The sequence below is a fragment of the Diplotaxodon limnothrissa genome, linkage group LG5 (assembly GCF_057381915.1).
Source record: "Diplotaxodon limnothrissa isolate DT_005_m linkage group LG5, D_limnothrissa_male_GT1.1, whole genome shotgun sequence".
Classification (NCBI taxonomy): Eukaryota; Metazoa; Chordata; class Actinopteri; order Cichliformes; family Cichlidae; genus Diplotaxodon; species Diplotaxodon limnothrissa.
In genome coordinates, this window is record NC_140600.1 from 764,155 (window position 1) to 790,042 (window position 25,888).

Sequence of the window (25,888 nt, forward strand, 5' to 3'; positions counted from 1 at the left end):
CCGTGTGTGAACAGTGGTCAATAAAGAGATGCTGAAAAGCGCGTTCATGGAAACATCGTCGGGTCTGCTGTGATATGTTTACAACGGGACGTCTGCTCCTGAACCTCTGCGCACAGCGTCTGCAGGTCGGGGCTGTACGAAGTCACTTTATCTTTACAGGACTGTAAGCTGTCGTCTGTGAGGCGTGAGCGTGTTTGTTTTAACACAGTTCACGGTGGAGCTGATGTGACGCTTATTTTGAGCGATAATAATAGAATATAATTTTATTTTTATATTTTAATATCACAATAATCTTTCAATTTAGAACTACAAGTTATAAAAGAACATAAATAAAATACACTTCAGCTAAATACTTCTAATTTATTTTCCCAAACCACGTGGAGCCGCAGTGTAAGGACTAAAGAGCCGCGGCTCCGGAGCCGCAGGTTGTCGACCCCTGAGCTAGACCTTTATAGCAACATCTTATTACATCAACTTTCATGAAACAGTTAAATGTAAGGAGCAGGGACGTGAAATAGACATTAATCTCATTTAAAAGCATATACCTGTGAGTTATGCCACCGTTATATTCATTAATGAAGTAACTAGATCGCCTATAGCAGTTCAGTCCACCTAAAATCAACTCTGACTTTTTAACTGCTTTTTCTAACTTTCTCGCTGAAACCCTGCTCTTATCTCCAAATATACTACTGCTTTTAACATGGACAACACATCAAACTCAGCCACAAGAGATTTTATATGCTGTCTGGACAATTTTGGCTTACACCAATATATGAACGTTCCCAAACACTCCAAAGGACACATTTTGGATCTTGTTTGCTGCATTGGTGTCACCCCTAAGAACTGTGCTGTTTTGGCCTCTTTCAGACCATAAATTCGTTTTATTCAGTGTTAGTCTCCCACTATACAAAAATAAACAAAACCGCTCAATTACTTTTAGAAATATTAGGGGCATTGATCTATCAGCTCTTTCCCATGGCATTAATAACTTACCTACCATTGATGCCTCAGCTTCCATAGACGACCTGCTATCTCACTATAACAATGAACTTATCAACCTCTTAGATACCTTAGCTCCCCAAAAAACTTGAACTGTTTCTTTCTCTCGCTCTGCACCATGGTACTCATCTGAACTTCGCCAACTTAAAGCTACTGGACGCCGCCTGGAACGTCTCTCCAGGAAAACAGGACTTACTATTCACAAGGACATGTATCTCAGTCATATACAACACTATAAAGAAGCTATTCATCATGCTAAATCTGCTTACTACACCTCTGTTATTGAATCCGCTGAAGGAAACACTCGCACTTTGTTTTCTACATTACACAATACTGTTAAACCCCCAGATACCTTTGCCATACATACACACTCTGCCAGTCTGCAACAAATTTATGGACTTGTTTTACACCAAGACTGAGAATCTTCATCAACACTTGCCCTCGTCCTGTGATATGGTCAAATGTATCTGCATTTTTTGTCCTTCTCAGCTGTCATCCTCTCTGTCCAATTTTGAACTTCCCACAATAACTCAGCCATCTTCCATAATTACAAACTTAAAGTCGTCATCGTGTAAACTTGATCCACTGCCGACAATTCTGGTCAAACTCTCATTCCCGTCTCTTGCCCCACTGATTGCTAATATCGTACACTCCTCTCTTATATCTGGTTCTGTTCCTTCTTCCCTTAACCCTCTGAATCTGTTCAAAAACACCACCCTTTCAGCTTGTTCGTGGCCACAAGTGGCCACCTACAGATTAGGTCTGTAATTTTTTATTAATTTTGTTTTGTTGCCATTTTTTTTTGCATAAAGCTTTTAAGTAACTTCAGTTCTTTCCATAAATATAAAATAATTATTACTTTTTTATATTTTAACCCTTTAAACACCAGTTTGTTTGTCCACTGCACCAGCTGGACGACAACCTCAAATCTCGCAATTTTATATAATTGCATTGCTACTGAAATTTCTTGTATTATTAATAGTAGAGTCTGGGGCATGTAATTGATTCACATCAACATTGATTATAATGCATTGTTATTTTAGTGCAGAGAGAGCAAAAACATAAAAAACCCTTTCAGACTGTTCGTGGCCAAAAATGGCCACCCCTTGTTTACATTTACAAAATGCTATAAAATTATTATATATTAAGAAAAATGTCCAGTTTTTTTTACATGATTTTTTAGACTAGCATCAGGGCTGTTCATCAAAATCAAAATTTCATTAAAATTCTGAAATTTAACCCTTTAAATACCAGTTAGAGCACATAATCATAACAACTCATAAATAGAGAAAATCATAAAATCCCAGTTTTTTTTTCTAAATAATACATGCCATCTGATTTATTTGCTAACCATGATGAAGGTTAGATGCATAGCAATAATTAACACCATCAATGACATTTATGCAACATTGTTTTTTTCTGCAGTGGCAGAAAAACATAAAAAAAACCTTTCAGACTGTTGGTGGCCAAAAGTGGCCACCCCTTGTTTACATTTACAAAATGCTATAAATGTCCAGTTTTTTTTACATGATTTTTTAGATTAGCATCAGGGCTGTTCATGAAAATCAAAATTTCAATCAAATTCATAATTTTAACCCTTTAAATACCAGTTAAATCACATAATTGTAATGATTTGCATAGGGATAAAAGCATAAAATCCCCATTTTTTTCTAAATAATACATGCAAACTGATTTATTTTCTAACCATGATGGAGGTTAGATGCATAGCAATAATTAAAAGTATCAATGAGTTTTATGCATCTTGGTTTTTTTGTGCAGTGAGAGAAAAACAAAAAAAAATCCCTCTCAGCTTGTTCGTGGCCAAAAATGGCCACCCCCTGTTTACATTTACAAAATGCTATAAAATTCATATATATTAAAACATTTTTCTACTTTCATTGACTTGATTTTTTAAATTAGCACCGCTTCTAGTCATAAAAACCAAAATATAATTCAAATTCTGATATTATACCCTTTGAATACCAGTCAGGCTATGTATTATTATAGTAAAAATAGTAATAAAGTTCACATCTTTTAGCATATAAATGGTGAAACCTAATATGTTTTTTTATCATCATTGCAGGTCAGTAACAGTAACTGTTACAATGATTTATTTTTACTTTATTTATTTATGTATTTATTCTTTCTTTTGTTTGGGGGGGGAGGAGGAGATGAATGGCCAAAAGCAATGTCACACATGGTGTGTTAGTGGCCAGTGAGGCAATTTAGTGACCAAATAAAAGAGCTCAATATTGAGCCGGAGAACGCAATTTCATTGTTCTTTGACAATGACAATAAAAATAAATACTTGAATACTTGAATACGATCCGTGTCCTCAGCCAGGGAGCGATAATCCTTCGTGCCCGGAAGCGGAGAGTTGGCGAGGCCGGCTCTCACGAACGCCGGCAGCTGTCTGAGGAAAATGTGGGCGAAGAGAAATCCCCCGTCGTCCGGTCCGAGAAAGGACAGCATGTGCGCCATCAGTTCGAGAGCCGTACCACCACCCAGGCCTGAGAGGGAGAGGAGCTTCTCGGCTCGCTCTGCGTCGGTGAGGGCATAGCACCGAAGAAGAAGCTCCTTAGGAGCGGCGTACTCGGGTGGGTGGGTCCCGGAGGAGCGTCAACGCACGACGGGTTGCTAGCGGGTCGAGAAAAGCCACCACGTGGTGATATTTCGTGTCGTCAGCCGAGATGTCACGAAGGGAGAACTGGGCCTCCACGTGCACGAACCATGACGGGGGATCGTGAAGCCAAAAGTCCGGTGTTCTGACAAGGTAGGACGTTTGCGCCACAGCAAACGTAGCTGCAGCCGGAGGCAGAGGGCTGGCGCTGCTGATGCATCCAGAGCGGAGTCTGCGCCACCATCGGACTGCAGCATGTTCGAGTCAGGGGTCACCAATGTGGAGGTAAACGCAGACGACACGAGAGCTCTCAATAAACACTGCTCGTTTATTGCTCATCACCACAGAACTCAACACTTTCACTCCAAAACACAACAACAACACTTCCTGAGAACTGGGTGTGAGTGGAGCCCTCCAGTGGTCTGGAGTGGAGTGGAGTGGAGTGAGTGGAGCCCTCCAATCATTGGGGGGGGGGGGGGGGGGGGCTCCACCTCCATGCCCCCCAACCCCAATCCTCCCCCAAAGAAGAGGATTCGGGCACTGGCTAGAACTCATCAGTGGTGATGCAGTCAGCCTCTTTGAAGATTGTCCCCTCATCTTCTGGAGAGCAGGTTTCTTCATCTTGGGCAGATGTATTTTCTTCAAGGACAGATGACTGCTGCTGTCCTTGCTCTCTGACCAGATCATATAGGCAGTGCTTGAAGCAGTGATGACCTTCTTGCCATATTGCCAGAATAAATGATCTGGAAGCTGTTAGGCTTACTTACAGCAGTAGCTCTGTCTGCACCTGCATAAACTCCAGGACACGTTTACAAACAGTGTTTGTTGTTGTTTGCGCTCCAGCTGCAGCTGCAGGTTTTGTTTTTGTTTTTATTTCTAGAGTTAATATTTTGGGTATGGTATCTTTTGATGAAAAATACAAGAGTAAAAGTGCTTTTAGCATGTGCTTCAAAGCTAAGTGACTGGGAACCTCAAAGCTCAATATCCTGCATCCACAAAAATTCACTGCAGCCTATGTAATGTTTGAATTTATTCCAGTCTATCTTGCAAATACATGTTTGTACTGCAATGTCATGCATAAACACAAACTATTAGATCCTTAAGATCAAACCTATGTCAAAATTGTTTCATTATTTTGGTCCATTGGAGTGTGGTAGGCCATCAAAGGCTGCTACTAGAAACTCAGAATATTACATGAAATTGCTTGCTTGGCCAAAAATGGGTAAATGATGTCATTTGGTAAAAAACATTAAAAACTACAATTTTCATGTGTTGACTTTAGAATGAAAGCAATTTTACCTAAATTGCATGATATAGTACTGTCAGTAACAAGGAATCAAAAAAGGTGGTTATAATGGGTTTCAATTGGCCACAAATGGCCACGATAGAACCCAGAGGAACTATTTAGTGTATAGTGAATATTATTGACATTATTAAGGAGCTGATGTTGAAAATGAAAAAATCTGACAAAAATACACACCTTTGGGAAGTTTCATTCCACTGGCATTAACAGAACAAAAATGGTTGAAAAGCGAAAAGCAAAGTGGCCACAAATGGCCAGGATAGGATTCAGAATTTATGGACTTGTTTTACACCAAGACTGAGAATCTTCATCAACACTTGCCCTCGTCCTGTGATATGGTCAAATGTATCTGCATTTTTTGTCCTTCTCAGCTGTCATCCTCTCTGTCCAATTTTGAACTTCCCACAATAACTCAGCCATCTTCCATAATTACAAACTTAAAGTCGTCATCGTGTAAACTTGATCCACTGCCGACAATTCTGGTCAAACTCTCATTCCCGTCTCTTGCCCCACTGATTGCTAATATCGTACACTCCTCTCTTATATCTGGTTCTGTTCCTTCTTCCCTTAAAACTGCAATAATAACTCCCATACTAAAAAAGAACGGTTCAGATCCCTCCAATCTAAATAATTTCAGGCCAATTTCAAATCTCCCTTTCTTAGCAAAAATTCTTGAAAAGATAGTGGCTGCACAGGTTCATCGTCATCTCACTGGAAATAACTTGTACGAACAGTTTCAGTCCGGCTTCCGTTCATGTCACAGCACAGAAACATCTCTAGTAAAAATCACCAATGATCTTCTGCTTGCAGCTGACTCTGGACTCATCTCCATCTTCATTCTCGACCTTACAGCAGCTTTTGACACTATCTCCCACCGCATCTTTCTTCACAGATTAGCATCTATTGGCATCAATGGTACAGCACTCGCCTGGTTTACCTCTTATCTCTCTGGCTGCTCACAGTTTGTTCAGTTACTCCCTCACAGATCAGCATCTACTCCAGTTAATTCTGGTGAACCCCAAGGCTCTGTCCTGGGTCCTTTACTTTTTATCATCTATCTCCTACCCCTAGGTAATATTTTTAGGAAGCATAACATCCAGTTTCACTGCTACGCAGATGACACCCAGCTCTACTCTTCGTCCCTCACTCACACCACACAGTACCGCCATACTTGTCAATGCTCTCGTCACATCTCATCTGGATTGCTGTAATTCTCTTCTCTATGGTTTACCTCATAAATCATCCATAAACTGCAGTTGGTTCAAAATACAGCTGCTCGTATTATTTCCAGAACTAGATCCACTGAACATATAACACCAGTTCTTAAACAGCTCCATTGGCTCCCAGTTCACCTCCGTGTCAAGATCCTGCTTCTCACTTTCAAAGCGCTTCATAACCTCGCTCCTCCATATCTATCCGATCTTCTCCACACATCCTCGCCCCTTCGTACACTCCGCTCTTCCTCAGCTTCCCTTCTGTCAGTTCCACCTGCTCGCCTGACTACCATGGGACTCAGAGCCTTTAGTTGTTCTGCCCCGAGACTTTGGATGCACTCCCACTTGCTCTCCGGACCACACACTGTCTCACCACTTTTAAATCACTACTCAAAACTCATCTGTTTAGAATTGCATACACCTGATCTGTCTTAGGCCATTTTTACCTGCTCAGTTTTTATATTTGCTTTTATACTTTTATGACTGTTTATGTCTAAATTTTATCTGCCATGTTTGCTATATATACATTTTTCTTATGTTTTTTATGGTATTGTTTACGTGCTACTGTGAGGTGACCTTGGGGGTCTGAAAGGCGCCTATAAATAAAATCTATTATTATTTATTGTTATCCGGTTGTTCAGTCTGACGTCACTAGCCGTGTCTGGGCCTAAACTCCGCTGCAGGTCCATATATCAAACGATCACTATGGCATTACTGAGAGTTGAAAAACTGTCTAAAGTCTTTCATATTTAATAAAATGATCAGCGTTCTGCTCTACCAGGTGTAACAATTGAGTTTAACATCCAGGCATCCATGAAAACGGAATTTATGACATTTAACGGAGTTAGAAGTTAGCAGGAAGTTAGCTCGCTAGCTTCTATCTAAATACAATATAGCATGTCCTGACTGCGGGGTTTTGGAAACAAATTCAAACGTACAGCTCTGTTATCACTTCCAACATAAATGAAGACAGAAAACTAAACAGCAGTGACGTTTGTAGGGTTACTGAAGTTGGGCTAGCTGGTATATAATGATGTGCTACGAGACCGCTAGCGACACAGCTATGTTAGCATAATATAAACACGCTAACTTTTTTCCCACTCGATAAAAGTTAACGTGAGTGTTCTCGGTGGTCAGGAACAAATGTAATCGCATGGCAGGATGCTGTAAAAGGACCAAACTTCAGCCAGGAGAACAACTGAGATAATCCATCCACAATACGAGGTTAGTCATTCATATACTACTGCATGGGCTGGGCTGTAGCTACATCCTAAGGTTTTAAAAACTGAGCTTAAATAAATGATTAGCGGTAATAAAAGCCGAGGGAGGTCAACAGGGATCACTGACTGTTTTAGGAGCTTTTTGAGATCAAATAGAAGAAAATACAAAACATTAAACATGTTAACAACACAAAAGCCATATTAAACGCAGACTACTTTAGGTCCGGAAGTAGGATTCGTCGTGTCATCCCTGAACAACCGGATAGTTTCTTTCAGTGTTTTGGAATTTTGGTTTCTTTACAAAATAAATTCAGGTGAAACTACATTTTCATGGAGCAGCAGTTTTCTGTCACGCTTGTTTCAGACAAGCTGCCGAGCTGTGAACCAAAGACTGAACAGACTGGGTCACTGCAAATCTGTGTGATGGAAATACCTATTTATTGATTATATCACATATGTGTTTATTGCACACGGTCGTGAGACAGTTGGAGACATCCGGGCACCGTTTATCGGGTTAAACAGATGGTGGAGCCTTTTGTTCTTGGCACCTTGGGGGGGACCAGCGTAGCAGCGCCCTGCTGAAGGCCCACTCGCTCTCATCCACACCAGAATAAAGGTGTCGATTACAGCTGACTGTGTCTGTGGACTTTGTTAATTAAACTTCTGCCACACCTGCACGTTTCACGATCAAAGCCCTGTTTAAAAAAAATGAAAGGATTCTGGTGATATTCCTTTTTTATTATGATTATCCACAAATACTTCAAAGCTCAAACTAACATTCACTGCATCCTTCTAACAAGCATAGATCTGTGTGTGTAACCTATTTATTTAGACTGAAGCTACATGCAATGTTTGCTAGCATTTAATTGGAGGAACAAGTGGATCTCTTTCTTTTATCTGGATTCATTCACCCTAACATGTGTGACCAGAGGCCTGGATTTTGGCTTATCCCAGTAACTTCAGTGTAAACTCAGACGAGCAGACTAGGCATGAAATCACCGCCTACTGACCAATCAATTCTCAGAAATAGCGTCACCTGGAAAATCTCTCTGCAGGAAGGTTTGATAGGCTTTTCAGTTGCATCTAAAGTCTTTGTGTTTCCATGATAAGCAAGCGAGTGTGAGATCCTGCATTCAAGGTGGAAGGCCAAAGCGGGCCAGCAGAGAGGCGAGTGTGAGAGCCTGAGACCAGGCTGGAGGGCTGGCATAGATCAGGAGGGAGGCAAGTATGAGAGTGCAGAAAGGCTAGAGAGAGAGGAGGGCCTGCGAGAAGGTTGCAGGGCCTCTGGAGACCGGGATGGTGAATGGATAGCATAAAGAGATGGAGGCTGATGCAGCTCAGAGGATGAAGCACTTGTTAACAGGAGCACAAATGTGACTTAAAACAGACGAGACTTTGATAACACCATCTTGAATGCCAGCTTTATGTTGACTTACCCTGACTTTAAGATTTGAGTGCCTTAGGAACAGGAAAAGCAGAAACCATACGTAGAAGAAGAGAAAACACAGAAACAGGATGGACTGCGGGTCAGCGGTCCATTTGTGGAAAAGAGGAGCTGAAAACACCAAAGGCACACATTTCCTGCCTATATATTTCTTTAGTGATGAGCTTTGAAATGTGGCCATGGAACATTATGAACAGAAATAGAAGCTTGCAGGTTCTAATTGAAAGCCTATCCTAAATTGGATCTTGAATTCGGGACAGGTGATATGGTGACAGCCAGAATTTGCCAAGGGGAGGATTTAGCCCTCAAAAAATGTCACTCATCCAAGCAATCTGAGTATGAACGACTGGAAAAGGGGCTACAAGGGATCACTAAGGGTTTTGTCTTAGGCAGCAGTTGTCCTTCTCTCCTGGACGGCCTGGAGCTTTCGTTGGGTGCCCTCCCAGCTGGGATAACTGCATTTACTTGATGTGATATTCTTCTGCTTCACTGGGCGCTACATCTGGTGACACCCAGTTTGTGCTTCTGTGGATGTGTCAAGCTGATCCATATGCACTGGTTTACAGTACATCATCAATGTCCCCCCTTACTCACCGTCTGCATATGATTGATCGTGAAACTGACCTCCCAGCCCATTGTTCCTTCAGTGGGCTGGTTTCAGTCACTGTGCAAATGTCCTGTTTATAAGGTTGAAACCTGCAGTCAGCTGAGACTGAAGACGTCACCTGATGAGTGAAAACGCGACGCCCTGATGAACTGAATCAACCTTTGGAACATGGATGACTGAGCATGCATCAAGATGGAAAGCACATCACAGCAATTAAAATTCTGAAATGACCTCTTAACTATTACTGACTCTGGGAAATCTGCTGCTTTAGTACTTTTAGACCTCGGTTCTGCTTTTGATATCATATATTATGGTGTCCTTATCTCCTGGCTGTAGGACTTAGTGGGCATCAGAGGGACTGCACTGGAATGGTTTCAATCTGATTTTACTAATCACCTTTGGCTCTGCTTTTAAAGCTCTCCTCACTGAGGACAGGTAGCTAACAGGTGACCAGTTTGTCACACAACCATTCACACTCATGGGAAATTTAGACTCACCAATTACCTAACTACTAATGGCATGTCTTCAGACTGTGGGAAGAAGCTAGCTACCAAAAGGAGGACCTACACAAACACGGGAAGAACATGCAAACTCCAGGCAGATGACGGATTTGAACCTAGGACCTTCATTCTGCGAGGTAACAGTGCTACTCGCCATGGCACAGGGTTAGGGTTAGCCTAAAGCACCAATAAAAACTCAAAACTGAAATTTGTGCTGCTATTTTCTGTGCTGTCTAAGTTCAACTCAATTCAATTTTATGTATATAGTCACAACAACAGTTGCCTCAAGGTGCTTTGTATTGTAAGGTTGACCCTACAATAATACATACAGAGAAAACGCAACAATCAAATGACCCCCTATGAGCAGCACTTTGGCGACAGTGGGAAGGAAAAACTCCCAGAGGTTAATAACAGATATGATTCAGGGCAGAGAGGTCTGTTAACACACAGTGAGTGAAGAAGAAACACCCAGTGCATCATGGGAATCCCCGGCAGCCTACACCTATTGCAGCATAACTAAGGGAGGATTCAGGGTCACCTGGTCCAGCCCTAACTATATGCTTTAGCAAAAAGGAAAGTTTGAAGCCTAATCTTGAAAGTAGAGATAGTGTCTTGAAACCTTGATGAAGCTAAAAGTTAAATATCACAGTCTCAAGAGTGAATGATAGAAGTTACCAAATCAGAATTTTCTGCAGGCTTTCAAACCTGCACTGGTACTAATATAGCACTCCATTTAAATACTCAGAGTTCTTTCTACTACAGGTCACATACATCCAGGCATACACACTCATGCTTCAGTATTTTGCCCAGGAATACTTTGACACAGAGACAGGAGGAGCTGGAGATCGATCGACCATCCTTCCGATTGGTAGGCAAGCTGCAGTATCTTCGCAAGAACCTTCTTTTCAGCACAAACATTATAGGACTCACCCCCTCCACCCGATGGTAAGGCCCAGCAGAGTTCTCCAGGTCCAAAAGGACACCATTGAGAGACCATGTGAAGGTAAGATCCATAGCTGCATCATGGGAGGCATGGCACTGGAGCGTCACATTCTCGCCCTGATTTATGTCGGCATTAGAAGGGGCCAGCGTGATCTTGGTGGCATCTGTGAGGGGGTAAATAGTTCTGATTAGCAAGACCTTGTCCAAATGTCTGAAGATACCAAAATAAAAAATAAACAAGTCTGACAGTTTGGAAAATGTATTCATAGATGTTCTTGTGTACCATTCAAATGCTTTCTTGTTTTCTTCAGTCAGCGGTGCAACATGTCCTGGCCTTACAGAGGGCGTTTTTTAAATCGACAAACAAACTCGTTTTTTCCAGGATAAATGAAGAACTTCTAAATAAATGAGACACCATTTCCTCTCCAGCTTATCTGGAGGGGTAATGTTGGGTTTGATTATTATTTGGGATTAATATAATTAAAAATCTTTTACTGATTGAATAATTATGTAGAAACCTGCAGAAATATCAGTGAAAATGTAAGAATGTGTGGGGCAGATGTAGACATGATAACTGGTACCAGCAGCTTCTCCCCACCAGATTGAACCGGTTAGATAGACAGATGCACGTTCACATGTAAAACTCTGCCAGGGGGTCACTCTCTTTTGGGAAGACTGAGTGTTTTACGCCTGTGGTTTTCTAAACAGACCAGTTCCATGTACATGATACTTTTTAATTATTCAATGCTTTAATAAATAGTAATCAAAAGAAGAAGTGTTTTACTGGTGATTCGTCAGGGTGGATAAACAAACATGTTAACAGCTATCTGCCTTAAGGTGTGCATTTAAGGTCACCAGGTCAAATAATTCTGATTGGAGGCTTTCTTTTTCGGAGGAGCCGCAGTAGTGAACACAAGACAATCAACCACTGTGGGACTAGAGCAGCGGTCCCCAACCCCCGGTTCTCGGACCGGTACCGGTCCGTGAGTCGTTTGGTACCGGGCCGCGGTACCGAGGCTCAGGTGTGAAATGTCTGGTTTTCAGGGTTTTTATCGGTTTTCAGCGTTATTTTGTTATCGTTTTTATCGTTAACTCGGTTTTCCTGGGTCTTTTCACGTGTGTTATGAATAAATCTTCTTTTTTTCGGTACCGGTACTAGTTTTATTTTGTTGTATTTATCTGCGACACCTTAAAGGCCGGTCCGTGAAAATATTGTCGGGCATAAACCGGTCCGTAGCGCAAAAAAGGTTGGGGACCACTGGACTAGAGGACTCATATCCTTTCATTACAGGGACACTGGTGTTCCAGCAGTCTCCAGTTCACATACACTTTTTTGAATTGGTGGGTTGATCTGTGGCTCCTCCAGTCTCCATGCCAAAACTAAGTTTGATTAAGACAGTGAACCCTGAGTTCCTCCTTTTGCATTCATCAGAGTCTGAATGTTATATATTGTCTCGTTCATGCTTGATACAGTCGAAGGTTCAGGACCACTCAGTTCTATTAATTTACGAGAATGCGTTTTCAAACATAATTACATTTCAATGAAATAATTAATTCATGGACGTGTGTCAGAAGAGAACACAAGCAATCCAAAGTGCACAGTTAAGCTTATCTCGACTTTGAGATGATTATAGCGACTAGCAATAGGAACAAAGGCTTCAACTCACTGACATGTGGCATGAGGTTGTTTGTTACTTATGGCTGAGTTGTTGAGTTGTGTACCTCTCACAGACAGGTGTCCAGTACTGTTGGCTTTGCCGAGGTAGTTTTCAGCAAAGCAGGTGTACTTTCCTTCATCTGCTCTGCTGATGTTATAAATCCACAAGATGCCATCTGGAGTTACTGCTATTCTGAGAAAAGACACAGTACAATATAACCCTTAATTTAATCTAAAACATTGTATGTGTTTGTACATGGAAAACTTAACTTATTCCAAGTTGTCTACGGAGCTTAGAAAGAAAGAAAGACAGCGACTGGACTTCTTAAAGGTTCGTGAAGACATTTCTTTCCTCGCCTAAGAGGTGTGTTCAGTGCTAAAACCAAATGTTTAAGAGTCCCAGGTATTTAAACTCTAGAGGGGTTGACCCTTTAGTCGATACTATTTATCATTTACCTCATCACATGAGCCAAGGTGTCATTTCCACCAGAGGTTTCAGGTGAAACCACTGTGAGTCCTTCTCCCACCATGTGACCTACTTAAGTCACCTAACGCAACAGTCAGTACGAGACTTATCAGTCTTTTAAGTGTTGTGGATGTTATACATGGTTATGCTGAGGATATGTCGGCCAGTTTCTACTGGAAATTCCTTTTGTTAGTGAGGAATTTGCATTTGCACTGTTACATTTTTATATTTTTACTGAAGAAAACAGCTGCTTGTTTCAGTGAAAATACATTGATGGTTTTTTTTGCACTAATAAAGTTGTGGAGTTGTAAAGTATTTTGTCTCACGTCAATTATGTTGTCAGTTATATCGTTATCGCAAATTTCCAAATATATATCGTGATAAATATTTTTGGCCATACTGCCCTGCCGTACGCTCAAATTAAACTTTTCTTTGCTCAAATTTATTTTCTCCCCAAAATGCAATATTTGTATACAGGCACAAACATAACATTGGTTTATTTTGAGTGTTTTTCTTCTTCATGGGAGGCACATACATTGTTCCATATGCTGAAGTTGAATGCTTTTTGGCAAGTGCTGTTGTGCAATACATATAAACGTCAGAGAGCTGATATTTGACCTCACTGAGATGTTGAGTTCTAGTTTTGTACTCGCCAATGAGGAGTACATTCTTTGGGAATTAGAGTATAACATGCTAACATGCTCATTATGAACAATGATCATAATGCACGATGCGATGTGCTGCACAGTTAAGCATTATAGCGGAACGTGATTACTCGTTTTTTTTAAATGCCTTTGTTATTATATTTTGACATTGTCCATTAAATTGTTCTTAGTATTTCTTAGTTTCAGACTCAAATGTTTTTCCTCATTTAGTCAACTAAGAAATTGGTCACCAGGAACATCCAACCTGGTAATGACCCACGCCTTTTTTCACACCTTGGCTCATGTAATGAGGCACATGATTAAAACAGGTCAACAACACTCTTAAGGGACAACCCCCACTAGGGCTTCAATCCCTGGGACTGGTTTTAGATTTAAAGAAGCCTCTTGGATGAATCCAGTCGGTTTCTTTCCAAGCTCTAGGGTTTAAAGTTTGTCTGCTATTATTGTAGCCAAACAACTTTGAATTCACACCATTTGCAGATGAGTTTTTGAAAGAATGACAAACTTACATATATCATTAGGTGTATAAATGTACACCACTAAAGTGAATTTTAAATCAAACAATCAATATGTAATCTACCGTACTTTTTGGACCATAAGGCGCACGGATTATAAGGTGGACTGTCAATGAACGGGTCTGTTTTCATACATAAGGTGCACCTGATTATGAGCATTAAGCAAACAAAACAGTCAGATAAATCAAACTTTACTCAGCTCATTCTTCTTGCTTCCTCCACTTCTGTACCATTGATTCATTAATGCTGTATTCTCTCACAGCGGCTCTATTCCCATGTTGTTGCAGTATATTAATGACTAACCTCGTATTGTGGATGGATTATCTCAGTTGTTCTGACTGAAGTTTGGTCCGTTTACAGCATCCTGCTATGCGATTGCATTTGTCTCTAACCATCAGGAACCTTCACGTTAACTTTTATAAGTGGAAAAGTGTTAGTGTTCGTCCTCCAGCTTCACTGTTTATGTTATGCTAACATAGCTGTGTCGCTAGCGATCACGTAGCACATCATTATATACCAGCTAGCCCAACTTCAGTAACCCTACAAACGTCACTGCTGTTTAGTTTCCTGTCTTCATTTATGTTGGAAGTGATAGCAGAGCTGTACGTTTGAATTATTTCAGAAAAATCTCAGTCAGAACATGTTTAGGTGGAAGCTAGCGAGCTAACTTCCTGCTAACGTCTAACTCTGTTATATTTAATAAATTCTGTTTTCATGGATGCCTGCATGTTAAACTTAATAGTTACACCTGGTAAAGCAGCAACACTGATGATTTTATTACAGATGGAAGAATTTAGACTGTTTTTACCTCTCAGTGTTCGTTTGACTTTAGGACCTCAAGAAGAAGGAGTTTAGGACTTGAAGCAGGCAGAGTCTGGGACCCAGATCACTCCGCGAGGCTCCTGACTACAGTAGCTGTAATGCTCCAACAATCCATCAAGCGGTGCGGCTTCGAAGCTTAGCAAAGTCATACTAAAACATTTTTGACAGATTTTTGAGCGCCGTGTAGCACATAAAATCAGTTTGAGGTCAGTAAGCACAACCAGAATTCATACATAAGGTGCGCTGTCGATCTTTGAGAAAATTAAAGGATTTTATATATATATATAATCCTTATATTGCAGAAAATACGGTAAGTGCACACTTTAAATTTAAATTCAAGGTATTTAACAAAGGTACTATATTAATTGTTATGTTATTACAGCCAATTTTGTATATTGTCTACCATCTCCAAAAACTTAAAATTAACAAAACTGTCTCTGTCTATATATTGTTTTCTAAGTATAGGTTATATATACTTGGCTACTCTGACTGGTATGATAGACTCCTTTACTTGCAACAACATCTCTCTGGACCTCGTGTTGAAAGTTCCATTAAAAATAATAATATACAAATCAATGAGTTCAGTGCTTGGAACAACAGATATTTTATCTGTGTCATTTATCATAGAATAGCATGGGAACAGGCCTCAGCTAGCTGTGAGACTGCTTTCAGTTGTTCTTGTACTATTCATGGAATAGAAGCTTACAAAAATGAAAGACCAAGCAGCCAATGTTCTTTTGCAGCCATCTGTGTGCATCACACTTTGGCCTGAGATGCTACATGAGGGTGCACAAAACAATCAGTGCTAGGATCGACTTTACTGACCATGGTAGTTGACCATACATGCTGTTTACACTGTAGTATGAACTGTAACACTGGCTTAGCTAGGGAAATACCTGCTGCTGTTGGTGAGCAACTCTGTTCCACGACTCCAGAACAGACTGGGCTTCGGGGCAGCTCGAGGGCGACAATCAATCATCACCTGTCCCCCTCTAGCTGCTGGAATAAGCTTCCTTACTGGATTCAACCGGAAGTCTGGAGCCTGAACTGAAAGGAAGAGACACACAAGGATAGGGGAACAAAAGAGAGTGGTGCATTGCTGTCAATTGTATCTCCTGTTTGTTTTAATCCAACGAAAAATTAATACGTTTTTTTACACGTAATGGCATGCTTTTATTATGTTGTCTTTAGGAATTATCAATACACCTTTTTACAGGTAAAAGTAGAATAGATTGAAGTAACAAGAGTACTATTTATGGGCCAGTAACTAAAGAAACAGGTATCTGTGTCTATCACATAGACATAAGTGAGAATGCTGAGACAGTGACAGTCAGTGAGAAGGACTCTCGCTGGGGTCAACCCACAAAAAGTTACTGGACCAGACAATATACCTGGACGTGTGCTCAGAGCCTGTGCCAACCAGCGGACATTTTCAACATCTCCCTGAGCCAAGCTGTTGTGCCACAGTGCTTTAAAAACACCACCATCAGACCAAACTGGACCCACTACAGCTCACATACCACACAAACCGATCAATGGATCTCAGGTTGGACATACAAGATCCATCACACTGAGCACAGGAACTGTGTTCGACCCCTCCAGAGGATTGTGTGGAGCACATCGTTGGCAGCTCTCTACCCAGCCTACTGGACATTTATACCTCATGCTGCATTCATAAAGCCACTACCATCATGGCTGACCCGCATCACCACCCCCTCCAACTTTTTACTTCTCCCCCATCCAGAAGACGACTCTGCAGCATCAGGAGCAGGTTGGCGAGATTGTGCAATAGCTTTTCCCCCAAGCAGTCCAGCTCCATGCTGCCCCCCTCCACACTGGACTCTCTTCTCCACACACACTTCTTTGGACTACATAACACTTTCCTCTCACTGTCCTCTGTGCATCTTCCTTTTGTTTTGCATATTATAATTTGTATTTTTATTGTGTTGTGGTTTGCAGTGTTTTGTGTTGTTTCACTTTCAATTAGTTTAAAAGGAAAAGGCTGAAAATTTAAATAGTTAAAAGTTGAAATGTAAATAGTTGGTCTTTGTATTTTATAATTTGTTTATTGCATTTTATGTGGAGTAAATAAATAAAAGTATACTTACGGTGGCCCCTACAGACAAAGCCCGTACAAACTCCGAAGCATGTGAAACCTCCAAAACGCAACAGAAGTGCTCCAGGATGCTAGGGGGCAGTGTGGAGCTTTTGTTACCGAATGGCTACACAAGCCAGGAAGTGACAATGACCGATTTGGTGTGTGGTAGTAACAGGTGAGTGCTTGTGTATAAATACACAAACAATACACATATGCTTTCAATTGTGTAATAATAATAATAATGGATTGGATTTATATAGCGCTTTTCAAGGCACCCAAAGCGCTTTACAATGCCACTATTCATTCACTCTCACATTCACACACTGGTGGAGGCAGCTACGGTTGTAGCCACAGCTGCTCTGGGGCAGACTGACAGAAGCCAGGCTGCCATATCGCGCCATCGGCCCCTCTGGCTGTAATTTAAGTGATCTTGGTAGCTCTGTTTTGGAAGTTCAGTTAACTCTAGAAATGTGTTTTGGAGTTTGTACGTGTTTTGTCTCTAGGGGCCACCGTATATATTTATATATAAACATATATAAATAAAACCACTTTTTTTTACATTAGTAATTCCTTTGTCCATAATTTTATATTGTTGTTGATAATAAATTAATTAAAGCAACAAAACAACCTGAAGAGCCGGCTGGGAGCCGAAAGCTGGAATTCCCATCACTAATTCTTACTCTATTTCTATTCAAGTACAATACTGTTGTACTTATTCGTAGTTTATCTTGTTTCTGTATAGTTGTACGTATGTATTTGAATTTCTTTCATTGTACAGTCTGCACCTTTGATATAGGAGGACGATATTTCACCCGACTGTATACTTGAGTGTATATTGTTGGGTTGACAATAAAAACTACTTGGCTCGAGAATGAAAAGTCTCTATCTACCTTGGACCCTGAGCTCAGCAGTCGAGTAGATGGTGCCATGCTTGTTTTCAGCCACACACTGGTACATGCCAGAATCCTCCAGAGCAAGGTTGATGATTCTAAGATGAACTCCATTCACCTCCACACGATCCTTGAGGTCCGAAGAAGGTAAAGAAGAGATAAAGTTACAGAAAGCACAAACCGATCTGTGACATGTGTAACAAAGCATGCTGTACAGTACTGCATTATTCAGCTCACTGTTTGCAGAAATAACTAAAGTGACAATTAAACTATTAAAGGACAAAAGCCATATTCATACACGCAGGTGTTCTTAGGTCGAATCATTAACTGAAGCACAGCTTTCCTTATTTGTCTGATTATGCTTTGGCTCCTTTTTTCACTGCTTTTAAGAGGCAGTATCCATGGTTGGGATCAAGACGAAGTCCCTAATAAATAAGGAACTTATGAAAGTTATGCCACAATGTGCTCATAGCCCTCTCCATAAACCCCATGCCCCATTTTAAGGAGTTTTCAGATTTACAATATCTCTAAGGTCTTGGAACTTCAGAATACTATTCCAGAAGGTTAATGAAGCCATTTCTGAACAACTGCAGATTTTGAGGTCAGTTCTAGAAATTGGACATAAATACAAGTTATTCTGATTTGCTGTTGTACTCAGAATCAGAATTCTTTATTAATCCCTAAGGAAATAATGTGGGTTACAGTTGCTCCTGTACAGTAACAAAAACAGACAACAAACTATTTAACAATACAATATGTTACAGATTTACAAATTTAAGAAATAGCACAATATATACAAATCACTCAATAATAAATATCAATGATTGACAGAGGTGGTTATAGATAAATATCAAGAAAGTTGAGAGCAACATTAGCGAGTAAGAGAAGAGCGTGTGCAAAAAGGTGTAACTATTACAGTGTTTAAAGCCTATTAGATGGAGGAGTGGTGCAGCGATATCCTATGTCGTTCAGTGGTGCATCATGGGTAATCTCAGTCCCCCACTGAGTGTGCTCCTGTGACTGGCCAGCACGTCATGGAGTGGGTGGGAGGTGTTGTCCAGTATTGTCTTTATCTTGGACAACATCCGCCTCTCAGACACCACCCTAAGAGAGTCCAGCTCCGTCCCCACTACGTTACTGACATTACCCTATTGTAGGGTACTGTAGGTGAGGTAACTGTTGTTGTGATGATGTGCTATATAAATAAAAACTAAAAATTTAAATTGATCTGATTGAAAATCCAACCTGTCACCCACCCATGAGAGGAAATTTGTTAGGATGTAAGACCTACCATAGAACCAAGTCCACCAGAGCTTACTTTATATTTTTACATGCTGTGGAGCCATTTTTGGGAGCATTTCAAGTTTCTATACATCAATACAACTGTTATAGCCCAGATTTTAATAATATGTATGCATTAAGTCCATAGTAACTACATTAATTACAAAAAAGTGCAATAAACTACAAAAGAATTGAAAATCGTTTTTGGTTTTTTTACATATATTTCTACTTGGAGAAATTTAAGAGGCTTATCCCTCAAAACTTTAAATACAAAAAAGTTGCAAAAATAGTTTCCCACCACAGGAAATTTATTTTGAGTGTCTTCATAGTTTTATTTTGGAGATACAGCAATTTCTATATACTGCAGGAAAAACAAAAAACAATCCTATGATGCTAATTTGCAAAGAAAACAGCATCAAAATAAACTATTTCCAGCAGTGCAATTCGAGTTCTAAGCATCCCAGCAACTATTCAGAAAAGCATAAAGTCAACCATGACCTATAAAAACACCAGTATAGGCTTTTAAGGCCTACAAGTAAAAAACTATATTTTTCACGAATGTGACGTCACTTCCGGTTTCGGGCAGGAAATGGCGGACATGTGACAGTTCGCGCTGAAGTCTGTTTCACTGTGGGAAGTGTTACGAACAGCTGATCGGATCGGCAAAGCGTGTTTCTGGAATATTATGTTTTTGTTCCTGCAAGGCTTTTTATGCAATTTTTGCAAAGCTATATGTGGAAGGAAACCGTGACCGAGGACAAGCTGATGGCATCAGATGTAAGTACAACTCCTCCGGTTTCATATGCAAAACAAATTATTGCGCTAGCTCACACGGTTCAGGTTCTACAGGGATTTAAAAATAGTTACGCAAAACAGAGCGTGCCGCTCTGACCGGCTTTAAAGGGTTAAGGAACAACACAGAAAGCACCAAGGGTTGAGGCTGCCACCAGCTGGAACTACTGGAATGCCCACAGTACCATCATGATGGGCTGAGAGGTTGTCATCAAAGAAATATCTCTCTGCTTCAAAATCGAGTCCAAAGGATAACTGTACCCACATGGTCATGTCAAATGCCTTCTTCAGAAGTTTTATGGTCAGGTGTGTGTGTGTGTGTGTTGTGTTACCTGTGTACTAAGTGGCTGTCCATTGCGTAGCCAGCGTACAGAGGGTCGAGGTTTTCCAGCAGCCACACAACTCCACTGAAGATCTGAGCTAATCTCCACTTCTGAGTCGGTCATCACCTGCAACCACTCTGGTTGAGCTGGACGAGAAGAAAGTCAAGAAAAAACAAATACACATGAGCTATAAAATGAACACGAGTGCATTAAAATGAAATGACACATGCTTTGCTGCACAATGAAGAACCTGTAGTCACCTTGGACATTAATGCGTCCCTGGTACGTGTCCCTTCCTTCTGAGTTGTAGGCTTCACACTCATAAATGCCCTCATCGTCAAAGGAGAGTTCAGGAAGGGTCAGGGTGGGACCCTCCACAGTGGGGCCTGCCTTGGATGGCATTAGACCATCCACCTTCCTCCACCGCACCTTTGGAACTGGACTTTAAGATGAAAAGCAAAGCGAGAGTTGAGAGATGGAAGTAAGAGGTCAATAAAATGCAGTGCAGCGATCAGAGAGTGATAATTAGGTTTGAGGTATGAGGATGTAAAAATGGCTGGACATGTATTACTACAGCTGAACCGCATCACTCTATAATATAAGACACATCAGAAGCATCACACAGCAATTTCTGCGATGGACACTTACTTTCCATAAGCAAAGCACTCTAACTGGGTGGTGTGTCCAGCCAGGGCATAGGTATCTGCCAGGAAGCGCACTTTAATGGTTGGAGCTGACTTCCTGGGATTGGCTGGAATGAAAAAGCAAATCTTCTTAGATTAGATTATCACTTAATTCTGTGCCATAACCTCTTTTTAGTGTAAAAATCCAAATCCTTTCAGTCTAAATGAGATCCTTAGTGGAAGGCTTGGGCCAGTATTCCATGGGCTGACCAGCAGGGTTACTGATGAGAAGGAGAAAGTCAGCAGCTGTCTCTGAGTCGACTTTGCTTCAGCCTTTAGTAAACTGATAACAGGCAAGCTAATGCCACAACTTAAAACTGGACGTTGCACTGGGCTATCAGTGAACAACAACACCCTGTTATCCTATGTTTTTAGAATCATTGATGCTCAACTACAGACAGCGGAACAACTATACGTGAGGATGCTAAGAGACGAGTGATGCAGCTGTAGGTCTTTCATACCATCAGGGACTACCGTGAGCTGGTTGGCCTTGCTGAACGTGCTCTTCGTGCTAACTTCCATGTTGATCGTTGTGAAGCAGAAGTAGTTTGCTGTGTCATTAGGTTCAGCTTTGGCCAGGTACAGATTCCCCGTGACCTGTGACACAAACCAGCGCCCATCATCCTTCCTGATGAAGTTGGGAAACTCGTTGAGAAACCAGCGGTAAGACAGCGCTAGAGAAGAAAAGAATCGCCGTCAGTCACTTTAGTCGTTTCATTCTGTCAGCGCTTAGATTTCACTGTAAAAAGTCACAATCATGACAGTCACAATGTATCAGTGAGAGATTTCATTTCATATTTACTGTCATATTCTGCCCCTCTGACCTGTTAATCACCTTCTGGCCCTGGGCACTAGTGGTGAAGTGGCTAGCTGCAGCACGACTCTTTTTTTCTTAGTCAAGGAAAATGATGCAAAAGAAAAAACTAATGTTCCAGCCACACACAGGACTATTCTGTGGCTCTCTGACAATATATATAATAAATTATCATTTTCAAGAACAATGAAACAGAGAGGTACCTGGGTAATGTGGAGGAGGTTGGCAGGCCAAGAACGTTCCTTGACCTTCAGTTATTGTTTGAGGACTTCTGCCATCTGGAGGGAAGTCATGGAGGTCTGGAACAAGCAAATGCAGACAAATAAGTAATAAATGCTGAAAAAAATAGAGAAAAGTCCTAAAACCAGCGAGCTCTGATCCAGAAGCAGACAAAGAATGTAAACTCGTGTTTTTGTCTGGTGCCTTTTCTGCCATGTTTTTAAAGCCGGCAGCTCAAACAAGTAAAATGACTGAAAGGTCTTTATTACTTACAACCAAACTTGAGGTTGGCTGCTCTGCTAATGATGGTGCCACAGCGGTTGATAGCTAGACACTGGTAAGAGCCTGTATCCCGGATGGGGTCGGGGCTGCTTATCACCAGGGTACCAGCCACCAGGGAGTATCGGTCCAAATTCAATGGAACCGCAGTCCCATTCACAAGCCACCTGCATGATAAATGGAAATAATCATTTGATTCAGGCTTTTTTTTATCCTGCAGTATAAAAAAATAATTCAAATTTTATGGTAGTTTCATTTTAATGGAGTGAAAAAGAAACATTTGACTTTAAAGATCCAAACTGATTTGGATGTCACTGAGTTAAAAAATTCCAGCTCTCACAGATTAGCTGTGTGCCCATGGAGCAGTCACAGATATGGCTGGGCAGGTTTAGCTAACAACTGAGTTTGTTCAGCCTGAGATGCTGCAACTCTGGCTTCCTGTTGCAGATAAAAAGTTCACTTCAACTTTGAGTCAGTCACTAAGGTCTGTGATACTAACATACTCACGGCCAGCTTTTCTCAAACAAACCCCAAGTTTCTCTCTAACTCCTCCCATCCTGCTGACTGACTCTCCGATCCATGTCCTCACTCATAAAGGAGTGGACACATTTCCAGAAGGACTTGACCTTAGCAGCTAAAGAAGGGCAGGAGACTGATGCTGTCCAGTGGAGCGAGTGATTTATTCACCATTTTGTGACCAAACAATATTTACAAAACTTAATAAGAAACTCAACTCCATAGTTAACTCAGTTCAAATAAACATAACTGAACTTAATTCAATGGAAATGAAGGTGAAAATGTAAACAGCTACACTGACCTGGTTCTTTTCTGCTTAAATGGTCCACTTAAACAATCTCACCCTGGACTACTCCATTAGATAGGTAAGACAAACATTTCTGGACTCAGACACAATACGTATTACAACAAATCAATTTCTCTATAAACACAGTCTAAAATCAGTTTTATTAAATTACAAAGGTTCTCCTGCTTCTTCACCTGGTGTCTTCCTGTGACCTCAGATTAACCAGGAAGCTATAAATACAGTAAAACTACATTTCCTGCTTTTGTTCCTGGCACACTGGTAGGTAAGGTGAGTTCAAACTAAACCAATTAACAGTTGAAATGAAAAAAAAAAACATGTTAACTTAACAAACCTGTCAGAATCGATTTAAACCAAGATTTTACATGATATAATCTGTAAAAGTGGAAAACATAACCAAACTCGGCCAAATGAAGCTTTCTGAAGTATTGAAGCACGTTTTCATTACTCGAAGCTTTTCAACACAGTCCTCTCTGGTTGACATCTGGTGGCCAAAGATATGAAGAGCAGCTTGAATCCACAAAATAAAACCAACTGCTTCATTATGACTGCTCACGCTGCAGAGTGGAGTTCTGTTTGACACTGGGCCACCGCTGTGCTGCTTTGAACATGTTTTTGTTTGTTTATTTATTTAATAAATTATTGTGATCAATAAAGTTCCCTTGTTCAAACATGCACCATGATGTGGTCTTTCTTTACTTCTGACTTCTTGATGTTGGCAAATACAATAAGTGAAAAATACATATAATAATGTACAACACATTATTGAGTATGCTTCTGCTGTGAGGTCCTGCCTCCATGCACTAATCGCTGGACAGCTGGACAGGTATGTTTATAAATAATATTATATTAGGCCAATTTTCTTACACATATTTTTGACCTGGGGGTAGATTGATTGTGAACTGGAAAGAGATCATGCATATGTACTTGCAAATTAAAGACATGATCCATTTAAGGAAACCCTTTTAAATTTTTATTTAAAAAGAGAATTTGTTCCTTCGTGCGATGGCTGAGATGATTTCTCCTTTGAAGAAAATCCTCTCACACAGAAACTGTAGAGATGCAGGTGTACGGTCTTCCTGGGTCCCACAGACTATCAGCCAGAAAACATTTTGAGATTATTTTTAAAATAAAATATATTTTATTACATTAAATAAAAAGAGTCAAATGGATGTGTTTCTAAAGTTATTTAATGATATTTATATTATGAAAAGCAGATTTTTGACATGTTAAGTTTTTCACGTTTTCAGAAAAAATAAACACGCACTAAACAAAAACAAACAACAAGAACACAAAGCTGGAAAACCCAACCAAAACTGACCAAAATCAACTCTAAATACTCCCACGCGACAGAACCTCCTCGCTTCCTCGCTGGCTCCAAATCTCTCAATACAATAATCAGTGGTTTGCTGTCTCTCACCATCAAAACACTCCATGAATTCCGCGAATGATTCACTTCCCTATAAACCACCGAAGCAGTTAGGTTCTAAATGAAGCTTCGGACGTCACTGATCACGTGACTCTGGCCAAACAAATCAAGTCTCCACACAGTGCTTCTTTTTGACACACACAGCGTCAGCTTCAAGCGGGCCACCACTAATGTTTGATATTACAGAATACATATGAGATATGGCTAAATCAAAACAAGAATGTTAACTAAGAATATAGACAAGTGGTGTTCTCACCCACTTGGTTTACATTAGTTGGCTATTCTGTGATTTTCCAGTCGCTCAGTTATCAATATAAAAGGACAGAAACACAACAATGTGTCTAACGACTGGATCTTGGAGAAAATGTAAATATTAGAGTCAGAATGAGGACTTAACACCTGAAAACATATTAAAAGTATTAAAACTAATAACTGAAATTCAGAGTCTGAGTCTGGCCTCAGCGGGCTGATCCACCCAAAGATATCATAGGTTCTGTAAGAGATCGGCTACTGTGTCCAAGTCTATTTGCACGGTAGGATGAATCCAATGAGGAACACATTTCAAATCACAGATTCAGCATGATCAGTCAATGCTGACACCTGTGTAACCCATATTTAAGTATGGCTTGGATAAAATGTACCAAAACATAAAAAAAGACTATCAATCTTAGCAGTCACACTCGGTTTATAGTGAATGAGCCACAGGTTCAGCAGTGAAAGAGTTAAGAGTTCTGAAGTAAACGTGGGTTGCTCTTAGCCAATGAGCTGCTGCAACGTGGTGCAGTGCCCCGCACGCCATCTACGGCTGAGAGAGCGCAGGTTTGTCCTCCTCTCTCACGAATACCCCATGAGCACGCTAGCGAGGAAAAAGAGACGGAGATTAACTGAAACGAGGTACGGGGAAAAGTGATATAAACGGAAGAGTTAGCACTTGCTGCTTATGAAAAATTGTTTTATTGCATGTGTATTGGTAAGACGAGTAACTAGTTTGGTTCCTTTTACATTGTTAGGTCGGGGAAGGTCGAGAATTAGACAACGCCATTTCATCGTTCCTGCGCCATCTCGCGCTCCTGCGCCATTCTTTTTTGAGATCGGTGAGCATTTTAATTGTTTATTGTTTATCTGCACTTTTCATGAGTTCATTGTAAGCAAAATTTTCTAGTATTTATTAGGAAATTGTTTACAATGTTTTGCGAAAAACTTTATTTTACTTATTGAAAAAAAAAGCTTTTGAAACTGTTGCACAGATTGTGTGTTTATTTTCAATTTGTAACATGGGTAACGTT

At 40.6% G+C, this 25,888-nt stretch overlaps 1 protein-coding gene across 1 annotated transcript in view; it reads right to left on the minus strand.

The window, feature by feature from the left end:
* Positions 1 to 25,888, minus strand: part of cntn2 (contactin 2) — a 46,167-nt gene that overhangs the window by 12,618 nt on the left and 7,661 nt on the right. The window contains exons 3-12 of the mRNA XM_085353655.1: positions 22,348 to 22,520; positions 22,059 to 22,154; positions 21,503 to 21,715; positions 21,007 to 21,109; positions 20,619 to 20,800; positions 20,368 to 20,504; positions 17,963 to 18,092; positions 15,871 to 16,021; positions 12,572 to 12,699; positions 10,838 to 11,013 (exon numbers count right to left, since the gene is read on the minus strand). Coding sequence (XP_085209781.1) covers positions 10,838 to 11,013; positions 12,572 to 12,699; positions 15,871 to 16,021; positions 17,963 to 18,092; positions 20,368 to 20,504; positions 20,619 to 20,800; positions 21,007 to 21,109; positions 21,503 to 21,715; positions 22,059 to 22,154; positions 22,348 to 22,520 — 1,489 coding nt within the window. The remainder of the gene's footprint in view (positions 1 to 10,837; positions 11,014 to 12,571; positions 12,700 to 15,870; positions 16,022 to 17,962; positions 18,093 to 20,367; positions 20,505 to 20,618; positions 20,801 to 21,006; positions 21,110 to 21,502; positions 21,716 to 22,058; positions 22,155 to 22,347; positions 22,521 to 25,888) is intronic.